General features: G+C 52.3%; 1 protein-coding gene across 1 annotated transcript in view; it reads right to left on the minus strand.

Annotated features, from left to right (window-relative positions):
* LOC147111592 (protein diaphanous homolog 3-like) overlaps positions 1-20,007 on the minus strand; it is a 1,088,834-nt gene that overhangs the window by 693,518 nt on the left and 375,309 nt on the right. The window contains exon 10 of the mRNA XM_085998659.1: positions 18,418-18,528. Coding sequence (XP_085854785.1) covers positions 18,418-18,528 — 111 coding nt within the window. The remainder of the gene's footprint in view (positions 1-18,417; positions 18,529-20,007) is intronic.

Here is a 20,007-nt window from a genome sequence, read left to right on the forward strand (position 1 = left end):
TGGTGCCGGACGTACTGGAGGAGCTGGAAATTGTTCTCTTCCCCGGTTTCTCCGGTCGTTCCGGCGTCTGAGGCGGAGGGGAGCTCTGAACCGCCGCCGTCTTCTGGCCCGGCACCCCTAGAGGAGCCCAGGGAGAAATCCTCTGCCGCCGATCCTGGGGGTGGGATCCGGGCGGAGGCGGGGCTGGCTGGCGCGGCCGAGTCGTTCGCTTCGCACTGCGCGGCGGACGGGTCGGCCGCTGGTGACGACCCCCTGGAGGAGGATGGGGACTCGGTGATGGGCACGGAGGACGATTCGGACTCCAGCGCCGACGTGGCGATGGATGACCTCGTGCCCCTTGCCGAGTCTCCCCTCATTTCCGTAAGGGAACTCCGGGATTTTATGGCCGCGTGCCTGGGTCAGCGCAATAAGGTCCGGCTGGCCCTCGACAGGTGGTCGGAGCTGGCGCTGCTCATCGATTCCGTCCGCGCCGCCGTTAAGATCTTGGGCGCGGACGAGGGTGTGAACCCGCTCGAGCTGCGTCGGCTCACAACGTTTCTCACTGGGCTGCTGAGGAAGTGGCGGCGGACCAGCGGCTGCGCTTCCTCGCCCCGTTAGGTGTAGGTAGAGGTTGCACTATGCTTCTGACATGAAGATAACCATAGCCAGCCTCAACATCAACGGCAGCAGGGAGGCGCGCCGCAGATTCAATAACTTCTCGGTCCTTCGGGACGGGAAGTATGCGGTGTGCTTCCTGCAAGAAACCCACACCGTTCCGGGAGACGAAGCCACGTGGCTCCTGGAGTGGCAAGGAGGGGTCAGCATGAGTCACCTCTCCAACAATTCCAGCGGGGTGGCTATCTTGCTGGCCCCGCATTTTCAGCCGGAGATCTTGGGGGTCAAGGAGCACGTGCCGGGCCGCTTGCTCCATGTCACTGTTCGCCTGGGGGGCGTGCCGCTCCATCTAGTGAACGTGTACGCCCCTCAGACCAGTGCGCAGCAAGTGCGCTTCTTCGAAGAAGTGTCCGCTCTCTTGGGCTCCATCGACGTGGGCGAGTGCGTCATCCTCGGGGGGGATTTTAACTGCACCCTCGAGGCGAGGGACCGTTCGGGTCCCCCGCGAAGCCCGGCGGCGATGGAGAAGTTGAGGGACCTGGTTGGGTCCTTCGACTTGGTGGACGTCTGGCGAAATCTCCACCCCGACTCCAGCGCCTTCACTAGCGTGAGGTCTGGGGGAGGAAGGTCCAGAATCGACCGCCTCTACATTTCCCGGGCGTTCGTCTCCTGCGTTCCGGCAGCTTCCATGCGGCCGGTGCCGTGCACGGACCACCACCTGGTGTGGGCGGAGCTCGCTCCGCTGCGCGCGCGGGGGGGGTCCGTGTACTGGCATTTTAACAACCTGCTGCTGGAGGACGCACGGTTCCGGGATTCGTTTCGTCGATTCTGGGCCGACTGGAGAAGGAAGCAGGGGGGCTTACCCTCCTTGAGGCTATGGTGGGATGTGGGCAAGGCTCACATCCGTCTCTTCTGTCAGGAGTATGCGAAGGGGTCGACCAAGAGGCGGGAGGCCCGGGTCGGGCGGTTGGAGAAGGAGGTGCTCGACCTGGAGTCCCGTCTCGGTCAGGTCGTCGAGGACCCGGCCCTGCGGAAGGTGTACGAAGAGAAGAAGGGCGCGCTGAAGGACCTGCAGCTCGTCGGGTCCCGAGGCGCGTACGTGAGGTCGCGGATCCAGCTCCTGCGGGACCTGGACCGCGGCTCCCCCTTCTTCTACTCGCTGGAAAAAAGACGGGGGGTCCGTAAGCAGCTCTTGGGGCTGCTGGCCGACGACGGATCTCTGGTCTCGGATCCGGAGGGAATCAGCGCGGAGACCCGCGCCTATTACGGGGCTCTGTTCTCTCCGGATCCGTCCAGCGAGGATGCGCGCAGAGTTTTGTGGGAGGACCTGACGAAGGTTGGCCCGGAGGGCGCCGAAAAATTGGACGCTCCGCTAAGTCTGGCGGAGCTGACCGGCGCCCTCCGCCAGCTCTCTAGGGGAAAGTCCCCGGGGCTGGACGGGCTGACCGTGGAGTTCCACAGGGCATTCTGGGACGTCTTGGGGGGCGACTACGCGCGGGTCCTGGGGGAAAGTTTGGCGACCGGGGAGATGCCCCTCTCTTGGCGCAGGGCGGTCATTGTCCTGCTGCCTAAGAAGGGCGATCTCCGCCTCCTTAAGAACTGGCGCCCGGTCTCCCTCCTCAGCACGGACTATAAAATCTTTGCCAGGGCCATGTCTGCTCGCCTTGGCACCGTGCTGGCCCACATGATCCACCCCGACCAGTCCTACACGGTCCCGGGCCGGACCATCCACGATAACATCCATCTGGTCCGGGACCTGGTCCACCACTCCCAGAGGGCTGGTCTGTCGGTCGCCTTCCTTTCCCTGGATCAGGAGAAGGCGTTCGACAGGGTGGATCACGAGTATCTCTTCGGGACTCTGCGCGCATTCGGGTTCGGGACGCATTTCGTCGCCCAGATCCAACTTCTGTACGCCGCCGCGGAGTGTCTGATTAAAGTTAACGGGTCCTTGACGGCGCCCCTTCACTTCGGGAGGGGGGTGCGTCAGGGATGCCCCATGTCCGGTCAGTTATATGCCATTTGCGTGGAGCCTTTCCTGCGCCTCTTGTGGAAGAGGTTGACGGGACTGGCTCTGCAAGGGCCGGGCGTGGAGGTGGTCCTCTCGGCTTACGCCGATGACGTGCTCCTCACGGTCACGGATCCCGCTGACTTGCGGAGGATGCGGGAATGCCAGCAGATTTACTCGGACGCATCCTCCGCCAAGATCAACTGGGAGAAATGTTCCGGACTCCTGGTGGGTCAGTGGCGGGTGGACTCCCTGCCGGAGGAGTTCAGGCCTTTCGCCTGGAGCACCACGCACCTCCTCTATTTGGGAGTCTACCTTAGCCCTGCCGAGGACGCTTGGCCGGCGAACTGGCAAGAGCTGGAGGCCAAAGTCACCGCTCGCCTAGGATGCTGGACAGGACTGCTCCGAGTGTTGTCCTACAGGGGTCGAGCGCTGGTCATAAACCAGCTGGTGGCCGCCATATTGTGGTACCGGTTGGTCACTTTGATCCCTCCCCCTGCGTTTGTCGCCAAGATTCAGAAGAAGCTCATCGACTTCTTCTGGGACAAAAGGAAGCACTGGGTCTCTGCCGCGGTTCTGTGTCTCCCGCTTAGGGAGGGCGGTCAGGCGCTGGTGTGCCTTCGCACCCAGGCTGCGACTTTCCGTCTTCAGACGCTGCAGAGATACCTGTACGTCGAGAATCCTCCGAGATGGTGTGCGCTGGCGACGTTTTTCTTCCGCCAGCTGCATGGCCTCAATTACGACACGCAGCTCCTGTTTGCGAAAGTGGGCAGCAGGCGTGCCGGCCTGCGGGAGCTGCCTGTCTTCTACCAGGAACTACTATGGGTTTGGAACTACGTCGCTTCCAGGCGGAGCTCTCCCCCGTCAGGAGCGGCGGCTCTCCTTCGGGAGCCGCTGCTCAGGAATCCGCACCTCCACGAACACGGGTTCGGGCGGCTGGCGGAGGGTAGGGCTGTGGCTGGCAAGGTGACCAGAGTCGGGGACCTGCTCGATGGCGGAGGAGCGGGCTGGATGGCGCCGGAGGAGCTGGCGCGGCGCCTGTCCTGGGCCAACGTCCAGCTCGCGGTCGAAACCATCGATTCGGTAAAAGCGGCACTGGGCCCCGACTCCACTAGGTGTATCGAGGCGGCTCAAGCACGTGGGGCGATCCCGTCCGAGCTTACCCCCGTTCGGACGGAATTCCTCATCGGCGCCCGGCCCCGAAACTCCCCTCGGGAACCGGCGCCTCACAACTTGAGCCGTCTCGAGGAAATACCCTCCGTGCCTTTTCATTCCGCGCGGAGGGGTTTCCTGTACGGGCTGCTCCTGCACACTCTCCACTTTGCCATCTTCGTCTACCGTCCGGACACGCCTTGGCGTGGCGTTTTGCCGACCGGCGGTAGCGGAGGTCCCCAATGGAGGGCTCTCTATGCGGGAGTCCTCCCTTGTTCCATTGGGGACTTGGCCTGGAGGGTGTTGCACGGAGCGGTCCCGTGCAATAAGGTTTTAAGTAGGTTCACGGGCTCCCAGGCCGCCTGCATTTTTTGCGGCCTGGAGGAGTCCGTGTTTCACGTTTATATGGATTGTGAGAGGTTGCAGCCCCTCTTTCACTACTTGAAGGGGCTGCTCCTCGATTTTTGGTTGCACTTCAGTCCCACGCTCTTGATCTACGGTCACCCGGTGCGGAGGGGTGCGGACAGGTTGGAGGACCTCCTTGTGGGCCTGCTCCTGGGCCTGGCTAAAAGAGCAATCAATTGGTCCAGGCAGCGGGCGGTCGAGGGGGTCGTCCAGCCGGATTGCCTGCACCTCTTCCGCGGCCATGTTCGCGCCCGGGTGGCCCTGGAGATGGAGCACGCGGTGTCCGCCGGTGCGCTTGAGTATTTCCGCGACCGGTGGGCGCCGCGGGGACTGGAGTGCATCATCAACACGGAAAACCAAATTTTAATTTGATTTGTTAAGCTTTAGTTGAACTTTTGTTTATTTACAGTCGAATTGGGTTTTTTTTGGGTCCAAATAAAAGAGTACCCTCTGTTCAAGTAAATACCTGTTTCATTGTTCTCCTGCAGTCTGTGTATTATTTATATACTCGGACATTACACTGGCGACGGGCAGGTTCGAACTCACCTGCAGTACTGCATCACCTCACGGGGATCTTTTCCCTGAAGAGAAGCTTCTTGGAGGTCGAAGTCAGAACGGCGGGCGTCAACCACGGGCAACCGCCCAGGGATCCATCGGAGAGTTGCAGGGGAGGCTGTGCAGAGCTGGGCCTGGCTCCCCAGTCGAGGTGTTCCAGCAAGTCGTGCTGGTAGCAGGTAGTGCGCTGACCCTTCCGGACTGCGGCGGGCTCGGGCTCGATCGAGCGGCTCTGCAAAGGGGCCGTGCAGCGTTGTCAGGAGGAAGAGAGAGAGAGAGAGAGGGTGGAGCGCACAGGGCGCGGTCGGTGCTCAAGAACAGTGCAGCGTGGAGAGCAGAGAATGCGGGGAAGGAAAAGTGATACGCGCCGAAGCCGCGGGTCGCCGCCATTACCCTGTAGAACGCTAGGAGCAGCGTGGCAGCAAGGGGAAGAAGGAAACGCGCGGGAGGCGCCATTTTATTACATTGGGGAAGAAGGAAAAGCGCGGGAGGCGCCATATTATTCCATTGGAGAAGAAGAAAAAGCACGGGAGGCGCCATTTTAAATCACTCAAGATGCCAAAGAGTGGCAGTATCACTGCTTCCGACAACGAGGTAGAAGACTGGACCACGTATGTGGAAAGAATTGAAGTGTACTGCAAGGCAAATGAGGTGGCCGATGGAAAGAAGGCGTCAGTATTATTAAAATTGATGGGCGTGAGAACGTACGGCCTATTGCGGAATTTAATTACCCCAGCTAAACCAATGGAGAAAAGTTTTGAAGAGATTGTTAATATCTTACAGGAACACCTAAACCCTACACCGCTGCTGATAGCAGAAAGATTCAAGTTCCATAAAAGAAACCAGCACAAAGATGAGAGCAATGCTGACTATCTTACGGAACTACGCAAGTTATCGAAGCACTGCCAGTTCAGAGCAGGACTGGCAGACACCTTGCGGGATAAGTTTGTCTGCGGGCTCCAGAGTGAAGGAACCCAGAAACGACTACTTTCGGAAAAGGACCTGACGCTAGAACAGGCTTTCAGCGTGGCAGTATCCTACGAAGCAGCAGCACGGGGAGCTGCGGAAATACAACAGAAACCACAGAAATACAGCGCTAACGAAATGGCGTATGGAGCAGAAACGTGCTATCGCTGCGGCAGAACAACCCATGATCAGAAGGACTGCTGGGTTAAGGACAAAGTATGCAGGCAATGTGGGAAAATGGGACACATAGCAAGAGTCTGCAGGTCGGGAAAGAAAACCAACACTACAAGAACTACTAAGGAAAAGTACAAGAAAGTAAAGAAATTGACAGACAGTAGTTCGGAAGATCAGGAGAGTGATAAGGACTCCGGGAGCAGGAGATTAAGTTGTCTAAAGTTACACAACGTGATCGCAAAGGAGGATCACCGAACCATTTGGGTCACCCTCATGATAGCAGGGTCCCCAGTAAAGATGGAATTGGACACAGGATCAGCCCTCACTGTCATGAATCGACAAGACTATGAGCGGCTATTCTCACACATACCCTTCAAGGACACGTCCATTGTATTGAAGACATACACGGGGCAAAAAGTCTACCCCAGAGGAAAAATAAGGGTGCCAGTTGAATACAACGGCAAGGAAACACAGAAACTGTATCTACATATACTACCAGATGGAGGACCACCATTATTGGGACATGAATGGATCCGAAAAATACAATTGGATTGGCATTCCATTCAGGCGCTAACTGTGACTGATAAAAAGGATGACGACGTCACACCTGGACGACTGTCAAAAATTCTAACTGACGCGAAAGAGGTGTTCCAACAAGGACTTGGGACTCTAAAAGGAGTAACGGCAACGATAAAAATCGAAGATAACGCAAACCCAAAATTTTTTAAGGCCAGGCCGGTACCTTACGCGATCCGCCCAGCCGTTGAAGCAGAGCTGGAGAGTCTGGAGCGTTCGGGTGTGCTGTCCAAGGTGGACTGGAGCGAGTGGGCCACACCCATCGTTCCTGTAATGAAGAAATCATTGAGCAGCACGCCTGGGGAACCGAAGAAGGTTTGCATCTGTGGGGACTTCAAGGTAACTGTGAACCCAGTCCTGCACACAGTACAATATCCACTTCCACGGATAGAAGATATTTTCGCCTCACTATCTGGAGGGAAACGCTTTACAAAGATTGATCTGGCCCAAGCGTATCTACAAATGGAGGTGGAAGAAGCATCTAGGAAATACCTCACGATAAACACTCACAAAGGCCTTGACCAGTACAATCGACTGGTATTCGGGGTAGCATCAGCCCCGGCTATTTGGCAGAGGGCGATGGAACAAGTCCTGCAAGGGATCCCGGGGACCCAGTGTTATTTGGACGACATCCTGGTTACGGGCGAAAATGACAGTGAACACCTTGCCAACCTGGAGCAGGTGCTCACGAGATTACAGGAATATGGGCTACGAGCCAACCGCCCCAAATGCGAGTTCTTCAGGAGACAAATCTCGTATTGTGGCCACATGATTGATGAGGAAGGGTTGCATAAGTCGCCGGACAAGATTGAGGCTGTAGTCAAGGCTCCGGCACCGGAAAATGTGTCGCAACTGAGGTCGTTCCTCGGGTTGGTGAACTAATACCATAAGTTCTTGCCGAATTTATCCACAATTCTGCACCCACTGAACGCCCTACTGCAAACTGGAGTAACATGGAAATGGAGTGATGAGTGTAAGCATGCCTTTCAGAAATGTAAATGCCTAATCACTTCAAAAGAAGTATTGGCCCACTACAATCCAACACTACCGATTCGGTTAGCATGTGATGCGTCTCCCTACGGCATCGGAGCGGTGCTGTCAAACAAATTCCCTGACGGTTCAGAGAAGCCAATAGCCTTTGCGTCGCGCTCGTTAACTACGCCCAGATTGACAGGGAGGCCCTCAGCCTGGTGTGGGGGGTGAAGAAGTTCAATCACTATCTGCACAGGCAGAAATTCACCCTACTGACTGATCATCAGCCCCTGGTCTCCATTTTTAACCCAAAGAAGGGCGTTCCGGTGATGACGGCGCAACGGCTGCAAAGATGGTCACTTTTTCTAGGGGCACATCAGTACGACAGAGTACAAGGGTACGAAACAGCATGGAAACGCTGATCGGCTGTCGCGCTTACCGTTGCCTACGGTAGAGGAAGCACCTGCAGTGGACCCTGTTGAGATATTCCATGCGACCATAGTCGAATGTCTACCTGTTACAAACTCAAGTATAGAGAAGGAAACCAGAAATGACCCGACACTCTCTCGGGTCTATGATTTGACGGTGAAGGGATGGCCAGCACATGGCGACGCACTGTTGCCAGCATTCTCGCCAAGGACAGAACAGCTGTCAGTGTGCCGGGTGACCTTGATGTGTGGATCCCGAGTGGTAATTCCACCCAAGTTGAGAGACAGAGTGCTCAATGAGCTTCATGAGGGTCATCTGGGAGGGGTAAAAATGAAGAGCCTAGCCAGGGCGTTTGTGTGGTGGCCGGGAATCGATAAAGAAATCGAGGATATGACCAAGAGATGCACAGGATGCCAGAAGGTCCAAAACGCTCCACCACAGGCCCCGCGAGATCCATGGGAGTGGCCCTCATCTCCATGGCAACGGGTACACATTGATTTTGCTGGTCCATTTATGGACTCAATGTTCCTAATCGCTGTGGACGCCCATTCAAAATGGCCAGAGGTCATCAAAATGTCCTCCACCACCACGGAGAAAACTATTGCAGTCCTACAGACCATCTTTGCCAGGAATGGCTTGCCAGAACAGATTTGCTCCGACAATGGGCCACAGTTTGTGTCAGAGGATTTCCGGAGGTTTCTGAGGAATAATGGGGTGAAGCATTACACATCTGCCCCATATCATCCAGCCACAAATGGATTGGCTGAGAGGTTTGTTCAGACCTTTAAAAAGGCCATAAAGGCAATGCATAATGACGACATACCACTACAACACAAGGTGGATAATTTCTTGTTTGCTTACCGGAATACGACACATGCAGTCACCAACCAAGCTCCAGCCATAATGTTCTTCAACCAAAGGCTAAGATGTCGCCTGGATTTGCTCAAACCAAACATAAGACGAGATGTTGAGGATAAGCAATTCCAGCACATAAATGAGAAGCCAACCAGGAGCTTCAAGATAGGGCAACCAGTCTTGGCCCACGACTACCGAACAGAAAAATGGCAGCCAGGGACGATATGCACACAGCAGGGACCACTAATGTACACAGTGGACGTTGGAGAGAGCATCGTGAGGCACCATGCTGACCAGATTCTCGAGTCACAGGAACAAGCCAAACCCATACCACGAGCAGGTGCACCTGGTAATCAACCCGAAGTACACATTGCGTCTACCTCAGAAGCAGTGGTATTGGAAGCTGACGAACCAACCAATGACAATGAGCCAGAATCAACTCCGCCGCAAGAACATGACACACGAGAAAGGCACTATCCAGTCAGGATCAGGAAGCCTCCTCAAAGACTGAACTTATAAATGACTAGCTGAAGTGCCCGGCGGTGCCGAGGGTCTTTTGAGGGCATGTTGTTGTTGAAAGAGAGAGAGAGAGCGACTGGGGGGAAGAGAGAGAGCGACTGGGGGGAAGAGAGAGAGCGACTGGGGGGGGAAGAGAGAGAGCGACTGGGGGGGGAAGAGAGAGAGCGACTGGGGGGGGAAGAGAGAGAGCGACTGGGGGGGGAAGAGAGAGAGCGACTGGGGGGAAGAGAGAGAGCGACTGGGGGGAAGAGAGAGAGAGCGACTGGGGGGAAGAGAGAGAGCGACTGGGGGGAAGAGAGAGAGCGACTGGGGGGAAGAGAGAGAGCGACTGGGGGGAAGAGAGAGAGCGACTGGGGGGAAGAGAGAGAGCGACTGGGGGGAAGAGAGAGAGCGACTGGGGGGAAGAGAGAGCGACTGGGGGGAAGAGAGAGAGCGACTGGGGGGAAGAGAGAGAGCGACTGGGGGGAAGAGAGAGAGCGACTGGGGGGAAGAGAGGGAGGGTGGGAGGGGGAGCGAGCGGGGGGGGGGGGGGGGGAGTCCCCGAGCCCCGCCCCGATGTCCCGAGTCCCGCCCTCCCGAGGCCCGATCTCACGAGGCCCGATCTCACGAGCGCCGCGCGCCGATCTCCCGAGCTCCGCCCCCCCCCCCCCCCCCCCCCCCCTCCGATCTCCGGAGGCCCGATCTCCCGAGCCGGCTTCAAGTGCAACCTACCGCGTGAGGCCCGGCCGGACTCAAGTCGCGCGCGCTGACTCCTGCCCCACCCGCCTTTACTAACATGGCGGCGGTGGCGACGCTCGGCTCAGGCCCGCCCCCTCCAGCCTTCACAAAGATGGCGGCAATCACGAGCCGCTTGTTCAGCGCGACGGGAGGTGCCTAGCTCGGGCGTGGCTGGGCAACAGAGGCCGAGGCTTACAGGCCTGGAAAAACGGTTAAAAGGTAGGAAAATTCTAGATGTTACAGAAAAGATTTACAAATTAATTAACTTTTTTTTAAAACAATGTGTGTTTTAAAAGCAACTTTTTTTTTGCTGGAAATGTAGATTTGAAAATAAACACGCAGAAAGCGGGAAAAAGAAATGAAAAGTTTGGAATCAAGATGGCGGCGACTCACCTTGGTTCAGAACGATAAGGCCCGCCCACACAAGCACCGATTGGTGGACTGTCAGGTCACCGAAGCGTAGGATTGGTCAATCGTCCCGTCACTCGACTCTAGGAGGGCCCGCCCGCACGCGCCAGGAACCCGCCCCCACCGCGCAGCGATTGGTCGACCGTCGGGTCGCTCGACCGTACGATTGGTCGACCTGACGTCACTCGATGCTAATGAGCGGATAATGAGCGGAATGTTGAACGTTTTTTGGATACCGCGGGCGCAATTTTTGTCTCGCCGAAACGTAAATACGCTTATGACGGTTCTGGAATCGTAAGCTTTCTTTCGATGTAACACACGTGCAGGTACGCTCTATAACTTTAGAGTTTAATCAATACAGACAGACAGACGGAATGACAGACAGAAGAACCGCTTTATATATATATAGAATTATTATTTCAGTTGATGTATATAGTACAGAGAAAATTGTAATTGTAATTAGTTATTATTTAGTTGTTAAATGAATGTTATATGCTGTTTATCTAAAAGGGGAGGAATTGTTGTGTATGTGCCTTTAAGAGAAGAGCCGATTCTATACTGCAGTACCGGCAGTGACCAACCCTGTATATAAAGCCATAGCAGGCTTCTGCATTGCAGTCTTAAGTTACCCTCTGTTCAGCTGCAAGCACGAGCAGAGGGAGCAGCCAGACTTTGGAGAGTGGATTAAAGTGGTGGTCCCCTGACCAGGAAGAGGAGGAGAACGTTGGACCACCACCACCAACTCCACCATCATTACATCAACTGAGGTGCCTGGAGAGAGAGGACAGAGGAGGAGAAGGAGAAAGGAGGCCTACATCAACATCAACCAGGGGAGAGGCCTTCCTATCACTGCCTCCCCAATTTGGCCTCCACTTCAGGAGAGGGAGAGAGGGGAGAGAAACCAACTGCTTGAAAGGAGGGAAGAAAACTTCATCCGGAACATCTACAGGTGGGTGTTATTTGGGGCACTCTCCCAAGACTTTGTATTTTAGGTGGGGGGAGAAAAGAAGAAGCAAGGCCGGATCATCAAGGGGTGTAGTGTGTGTGTGTGTGTGCTCTTGTTAAAAGCTAGGCCACACACACCACTAATTAGCATCCCTTCTATTGCCTGCCCTGGGAGAGCTTGGAGCTGCCCAAGGTGAAGTCCTTAATTTAATTTAATTACATCGTTAAGACCTGTTGCAGGACTAAGCCTGGGCTTCTCCAGCTTTTCCAGGTGAAGACGTCTTCTCCCCCTGCCAGAAGACCACCATCACCAAAGACTTTTTCCATCGGAGAGTGCAACCCTGCCTACACCCACCCACCATCCCGAGTGGCAACACTCCCCTTTGCGGCCTCCCTCCTTCCCACCCCCCCACCTCTCTCTCTCTCTCTTTGTCTCTCTCTGCCTGTCTTTCTAAGGCACCTTAGTTTCATCTATTTTATTAATTGCCAATTGAGCAGAGGGGCAAGGGCTCCTCTCCCAATTTAAATCAATAAGGAGAGAGGTGTGTCCTCATTTTAATCAGCTCCCTCTGCTCAATAGAGGACAAAAAAATATATATATACACCGAGGCCATTAACACCTTCAGGCCTGTGACTTGGGGTGAGTGTAGCCCTTAAAAAAAGCACCCCAGAATGGCGACTGCATCTTCGCCGGTGGCGGGGCCAGCCGGGACCTATGCGAGAGTGGTAGCCACAGCCACAGCTGCTCCCGCTGTTCCTGCTGCCCCGTCACCTTTTCGATTAATAACAAAAAAGCTTGGGGTGAAGAGCTACACTCACCCCACTATGACCATCGAGGCCTGCGTCAAGGCCATGGCTGGGGTTGTCGGCCCCTCAGCCATCGTCGCGGCCTCGAAAATGTATGGGAAGGCTGTGTTCTTCCTGGGGTCGGAGCGGGTGGTGTCCCTGGCTGTCGCCAAGGGGCTCACCGTGGGCGGGACCTTCCTGCCGGTGGATCCTCTCGAGGCCACCGCGCAGAGGATCATTATTTCCAACGTCCCGCCCTATGTTCCTGGTGAGCTGCTCCTTCCCCATTTGCGACAACTTGGGGAGGTGAGGTCGGGGATCACGCCCATCCCGCTCGGCTTCCGGGAGGCCAGCCTTCGCCACGTCTTCTCCTTCCGGCGCCAGCTGTTTATCCAGCTGGCGCGGGAGGAGGACACTGAAGGGGCGTTCGTCGTCCTCCACGAGGGGACCGCCTACCGCTTTTGTTTATTTACAGTCGAATTGGTTTCTTTTGGGTCCAAATAAGAGTACCCTCTGTTCAAGTAAATACTTGTTTCATTGTTCTCCTGCAGTCCGTGTATTATTTATACTCGGACATTACAGAATGGACCAGCAAAATCAATATGCACCCGTTGCCATGGAGAGGAGGGCCACTCCCATGGGTGTAGAGGGGCATGTGGTGGTGCATTTTGGACTTTCTGGCATCCTGAGCAGCTCTTGGTCAGGTCCTCAATTTGTTTATCGATTCCCAGCCACCACACATAAGCCCTGGCAAGGCTTTTCATTTTTACTCATCCCAGATGACCCTCATGAAGCTCATTGAGCACTCTATCCCTTAACTTGGGTGGAATTACCACTCGGGATCCACACATCAAGGTCCCCCGGCACACTGACAGCTGTTCTCTTCTTGTCGAGAATGCTGGCAACAGTGAGTCGCCATGTGCTGGCCATCCCTTCACCGTCAAATCATATACCCGAGACAGTGTCGGGTCATTTCGGGTCTCCTGTTCTATACGAGCGTTGGTTACCGGTAGGTATTCAACTATAGTCGAATTAAATATTTCGACAGGATCCACTGCTGGTGCTTCCTCCGCAGTAGGCAGTGGCAGGCGTGATAGCCCATCAGCATTTCCATGCTGTTTCGTGCCCTTATATTCAATCTCATAGTGGTGCGCCCCTAGAAAGAGTGACCATAACTGTACTCGTTGCGCAGTCATCACCGGAACGCCCTTCTTCGGATTAAAAATGGAGACAAGAGGCTGGTGGTCAGTCAGCAAGGTGAATTTCTGCCCGTGCAGATAGTGATTGAACTTTTTCACTCCCCACACTAGGCTGAGGGCCTCCCTGTCAATCTGGGCGTAGTTACGCTCAGCTGAAGTTAGTGGTCGTGACGCAAAGGCTATTGGCCTCTCTGAGCCGTCCGAGAATTTGTGTGACAGCACCGGTCCAATGCCGTAGGGTGACGCATCACACGCCAACCAAATTGGTAGTGCTGGGCTGAAATGGGCCAATACCTCTTTCGATGTGATTAGTGTTTTGCTCTTCTGGAAAGCTCGTTTACATTCGTCACTCCACTTCCATGGCACCCCAGTTTGCAGTAGGGTGTTCAGTGGGTGTAGTATTGTAGACAAATTTGGCAAGAACTTATGGTAGTAGTTTACCAGCCCGAGGAACGACCTCAGTTGTGACACGTTTTCCGGTGCTGGAGCCTTGGCTACTGCCTCAATCTTTTCTGGGGACTTATGTAACCCCTCTTTATCGATAACGTGGCCACAATAAAAGATCTGTTTTTTTAAAAACTCGCATTTGGGGCGGTCAGCTCAGAGCCCATATTCCTTCAATCTAGTGAGCACCTGCCCCAGGTTGGCGAGGTGATCCCTGTCATTTTCGCCCGTGACCAGGATGTCGTCCAAGTAACACTGGGTCCCTGGGATCCCTTGCAGGACTTGTTCCATTGCCCTTTGCCAAATAGCCGGAACTGATGCTACCCCGAATACCAGCCGGTTGTATTGGTAGAGACCTTTATGGGTGTTGATTGTGAGGTATTTTTTTGATGCTTCTTCTACCTCCATTTGCAGATACGCCTGGGCCAGATCAATCTTAGTTAAGCGTTTCCTCCAGATAGCGAGGCGAAAATATCTTCAATCTGTGGAAGTGGATATTGTACGGTGTGAAGGACTGGGTTCACTGTTACCTTAAAGTCCCCACAGATGCGAACCTTCCTTGGTTCCCCAGGCATGCTGCTGAACGACTGTTTCATCACAGGGACGATGGGTGTAGCCCAGTCGCTCCAGTCTACCTTGGACAGTACTCCTGAACGTTCCAAACTCTCCAGCTCTGCTTCGACGGCTGGGCGGATCGCATAAGGTACCAGTGTGGCCGTAAAAAATTTAGGGCTTGTGTTTTCTTCGATTTTAATTGTTGCTGTCATGCCTTTTAGTGTTCCGAGTCCTTGCTGGAACACTTCTTGCGCGTCGGTTAGGATCTTTGACAGTCGCCCAGGTGTGACGTCGTCATCCTTTTTGGCAGCCACAGTCAGAGCTTGTATGGAATGCCAATCCAGCTGTATTTTCCGGATCCATTCACGTCCCAGTAATGGTGGTCCTCCATCTTGCAATACATACAGGTCTAGTTTTGGTGTTTCCTTACCGTTATATAGAACAGTCACCCTTATTTTTCCTTTGGGGTAGACTTTTTTTTCCAGTGTCCGTCTTCAAGATCATTTTTGTGTCTCTCAAGGGTATGTGCGAGAATAGCCGCTCGTAGTCCCGTCGGTTTATGACTGTTAGGGCTGATCCTGTGTCCAATTCCATTTTTACCTGGACTCCTGCTATCTTGAGAGTGACCCAAATGGTTCGGTGATCCTCCGTTTTGATCACATTATTTAGTTTCAGACAACTCAGCTCCCTGCTTTCGGAGTCGGTATCACTCTTTTGTTCGTCTGAACTATTCTCCGTCACATTATGTACCTTCTTGTACTTTTCTTTTGGAGATTTCTTATTGCTGGTTTTCTTTCCCGACCTGCAGACTCGTGCTATGTGTCCTACTTTTCCACACTGTCTGCACACTTTGTCTTTGAACCAGCAATCATTGTGGTCGTGTGTTGTTCTGCCACAGCGATAGCACTTCTCTGTTCTGTATGACATTTCGTTTGTGCCATATTCTTGCGGTCTCTGTTGTATCTCTGCAGCGCCCCGTGCTGCTGCTTCATATGATACGCTGGACAAGGCTTTCAGCATTGCAGTAAGGTCCTTTTCAGATAAAAGCCGTTTCTGGGTTCCTTCACTTTGAAGCCCACACACAAACTTGTCCCTTAAGGTATCTGCCAGTCCCATTCCAAACTGGCAGTGTTTCGATAGTTTGTGCAGTTCTGTTAAATATTCAGCATTGCTTTCATCCTTATGCTGGTTCCATTTGTGAAACTTGAATCTTTCTGCTATCAGCAGCGGTGTGGTTTAAATGTTCCTGTAGTATCGTCACTTTGTCTCCAAAACTCTTTTCCACCTACTCCGCTGGGGTTACTAGATTTCGTAATAAGCCATACGTCTTTGCACCCATTAAGTTTAACAATACCGACGCTTTCTTGTCATCTGACACCTCATTTGCCTTGCAGTATACCTCTATTCGTTCGACATTTGTAGTCCAATCTTCGACGTCATTGTCAAATGCGGTGATACTGCCACTCTTCGGCATTTTGGGTGTGGTTTAAAATGGCATCTCCCGCGCCTTCCTTCCTCCCCCGCTGTTGCCAACGCCTCTCTCGGCGGTCCTCGTGGCAATGGCGGCGCCCTGTAGGTTTCGCGCGCTTCTCCTGCGCTGCTGCCAATGCTGCTCTCGGCGGTCCTCGTGGCAATGGCGGCGCCTCGCGGTTTTTGCGCGTCTCTCTCCCTCTCCTCGACGCTGCTCGGCCCCTGAACACCGGCTGCGCCCTGTGCGCTCTGCCCTCTCTCTCTCTCTCTCTCTCCCCCGTCGACGCTGCTCGGCCCTTTGCTGTGCCGCTCGGTCAGGCTCTAGCCCGCCGCTGTCCGGGAAGGGTCTGCGCACTACCTGTTGCCAGCCCGTTTCGCTGGACCACCGCGACTGGAAAGCCAAGCCTGGCTCTCAACAGCCTCCCCCGCAATTCTCGAGTCTCTGCTGGATGACTGGGCAGTTGCCCGTGGTCGACGCCCGTGTGTCTGGCCTTGACCTCCAATCTACTGGTCTCCAGGAACGAATCCCTGGGAGGTGATGCAGAGTTGCAGGTAGGATCGAATTTGTCTCGTCGCCAATGTTGTGTCCGAGAGTAATAAGACACAAGACTGCAGGGGAACGGTACAACAGGTGTTTACTCAACGTGGCTCACTCTGGAACTGAACTGTACAGATTACTACTCAGTGCTAGATACAGGTGTGGTTACTGACGGTACTGCAGTATACATGAGCTGGAAAAAGTAGTTCCCCCCTTAAAAAAGGTAGAAACATTACATTATGGAGGTTCACAGTCTCAGCCAAATCAACCTTGCAGCTGGACAATATGTATGTCATTAGTACATTATTGGTTCTAAAATAAGAGAGCTATAAAAGTAGGCTGACCAGTAATATTAAGACCCATCTCAGTGAGTCTCATTTTCTTTTCCTCTTATAATACAAAATAATATTAATTTTTGTCTTATTTCCACCTTCACTAATCACTATCTCTCCATTTCATAAAACTGAGATAGATAGATTTTTGTTAGGCAAGGGTATTAAGGATTATGGAACTATGACAGACCAGGCTTGATGGGCTGAATGGCCTACTCATGTTCCTGTCATATCCCATTTCTATGCTTAAAGGTTTTGGTCAACTCATCAACGTAAGGTAACACATATACTATTACCACTGTTCCAAACACTCTGGGCTGGATTTTCATTGAGTCGTCGGGTAGGAGGCGGGACTACAACTCTCGGGGTTGTAGTCCTGCCTCCATCGAGTTCTAGCCAACCCATGCGATTTTGACTTGATTGACCTTGTTGAGCTCACCCAGCGGGCTCAGCAGGCCAATTAAAGGCCACCCGGCAACAGGTGACGTCACAGATTGAAATTTCATCTGTCAAGACCTTTTGACAGATGAAATATCAGCGTTTCACAGCTGTTTGAAGCTGTCAAACACTGACAATCTGTACTCCAGGTTAATTCCTTCCTCTCAGGCTGATTTCGAGATCTTCCCGGAACAGAAAGCTGAATGCTGCAATTTTTGACAGCTCGCAGCCATTCTGCTTTCTGTGCCAGTGAGATGAGATGAGAGACTCCCGAGACCTGAAGGAAGGAAGGCTGTAAAGGTAAGTAAAGGTTAGTAGAACTTCTTTAAACACTTTCCACACACCAAACACACTTACCTTTGCACTCATGCACCCATCACTCACCTGAACACCGGACATCTCGACCCCTCCAAGTCCTTCACCCTGACGGTCCGCCTCCTCTAACTTGGCGTGGTTTGGAGCCATCGGGAATCCCACAGTTCAACATTAAAAATAGGGATTAGGCTAAAAACTGCCTGTTAACTACCTGTTAACTGGCAGTTAATTGGCACTAATCCCCTTCCCGCCTCGGGGCGGCGGGTCCCAGTGCGGGGTGGGTACCCGCCTCCTTTGAAACTGGCATGGAGGCAGGTTGGGTGCGGGATGGGTTTGGGATCCCCGATTTCGGGATTTTTAACCCCCCACACGCCTCCAAGGCCCAATGAAAATCCTGCCCTCTGTCTCTCCCATTATAGAAGCACATTTTTGCACAGGACCATTGTTTTTTATTTTAGCTATTACTGAGCATAACCATAATTAAGACCGTTATAATCTGTTTTCCATCACTTGCACGGAGGTAAACCAATACTTAAGCAAATAGAAAATGTTGACTCTTTTCGGCACAGTGCCATACAGGGTATTCCTTCCAGTCTCAGTTTTGAAATAAACATGGATTCCTAAGATAGATGATGTAAGCTAGAAGTTCACACAGCGTGTAACAGAAGCAGCACAAAAGGCATAATGCATCTTGGGAGATCTGTAATGAGATTCTTTGTTCACTGCATTGAAAGACAGTAATATTTAAAAAATGTTAAAAAAGATTCCACGTGATCCCTCTGCCCACCTCATTTCCTTTTCCTTCATTCAAACCTAATGATTACATCATTACTTCCCTCCATTAATGCTGTTTGATTAAATTCTTTTGAACTTTTAAATTAATTTTTGGTTTTGAAATTTACCAAACATTGAGATGTTTGTGTCCTCCTTCCAATTGTTATATTTTGCATTAATTATTAATTAAATTGATTTACTTCATGGCCCATGCTGCCAACAGACACTGAGTAAATCTGTATGGTCAATTAGAATTCTTCACAATAAACAGACAATAACTTGTATTTGTCTTACCGGCAGTATCTCTCTCAGTCCACAACGCGCAAACTCATTTCGTACGTGTATCCTCAAGTCTAAATCATCAGGAGTGGTCACAAGTGCATTAATAAGTTGCATACATGCCACCTAGATATGGGATAAAAACAGAGTTGGAATACTGGGGCATGAAATTAAACAATATTACATTAATTAAATAAGTGGTGATATGCTGAGGTTAGGGTTAAGACACAAATTAAATGGATCATTAATTTGCAACTGAGTATGCTATATGTGGCCTGACAATGCTTAACATGTACTGACCACAATGGAAAATTCACCACTCCATTTTCTAGCGCTTACATTCCAATCACCAAAACATATTACATTTTTTAAAAAGTCATAAAATTGTTTACATATTGTTGGGTGAAAATATTTATTTTATTTTAAAATTTTAGAATTGAAGACTGCACATGAATACAATGTACTACAAAAACTGTAATAGAATGATTGTAAAAATCTGATAAGTGATCTCAAGCCACCAATTTAAGATACCCACTACAATCCAATTTGAAATCTTTGAAGTTACTATATAAACACAGGTTTTGCAATATTTCTTACAAGGTTTTTGCACAGACCTCCAGCTCTGAACTCAGACAACCAAGCAGGATTCATGGCTCCGGTGCGGGTGGGTGCCCCTTTTATCGTATGGGTTGCGAGAGCCCATAAAACCCTCCCGCCATGTAGCACGAACTACCCTGTTGGCTGGTGTAAAGAGGTTTACGGCCGTGGAAGGAGCAGCCATCCACTATAGGGATGAGTGTGAAGACACGAAAAACAAATAAAACTTCTCTGGTCCTTTGATAGCAACCTGATGAAGCAGTTTCTAATAACTAATGATCACTGTGCCTGCCATAATTGAATAGCTGTCATTGTATGCCAGGTGTAAGATGTGGGTGTTAGTGTTGTTAGGTAGAGATTGTTGGTGGGTGAATGCTGGGGGTGTGGTGCATTGAGCAGCGTGTGACGCTTGTGGTGCATATGGTGGCATGTGGCATTTGTTGAAGCCGTCACTCACCCCGACCATCTGTGCGAGCTCATTAAACATCCTCCTGCACTATGTGGGGGTCCTGGGGAGTACAGTGCTGCCCATGACGTGGTGTGCCACCTCCCTCCACATAGTTTGGCAGACTTGTGGCGAGGGCTTCCTGCCAGTCGGGGGTACAGGACCACCCACCTTCTCTCCACCGCTAAAACTAATGCCTCCAAAGCTTGCACTGAAAACCTCCGGGCTCTCTCCCTGGGGCGGAGATCTGCCATCAGGATTTGTAAATAAGTGCTCCTGCTCCTTGTCCTCCTTCTTATGGTTGTTGAGGCAGCTGCACACCCATCAATGCCGAGAATGAGGTGCTGCAGCATCAATGAACCTCCCCTTTAATTATTGAAAAAAGCCTGTGGCAATCAAGACTTGCATTTCGACCGCACCCAATAATGGTCCATCGTTTCAGTGCAACACCAATGAGCTTGAGCTTTTAGACTAAAATCATAACTGCAATCATTTTAATGAGCATTAAGGACGAATTTTGCATGCAGCTTAACCATTTTTAGTCTAAACACTGACTATTTTTC

The sequence above is a fragment of the Somniosus microcephalus genome, chromosome 10, assembly GCF_052327205.1.
Source record: "Somniosus microcephalus isolate GS21.2 chromosome 10, FLI_Smic_1.0, whole genome shotgun sequence".
Classification (NCBI taxonomy): Eukaryota; Metazoa; Chordata; class Chondrichthyes; order Squaliformes; family Somniosidae; genus Somniosus; species Somniosus microcephalus.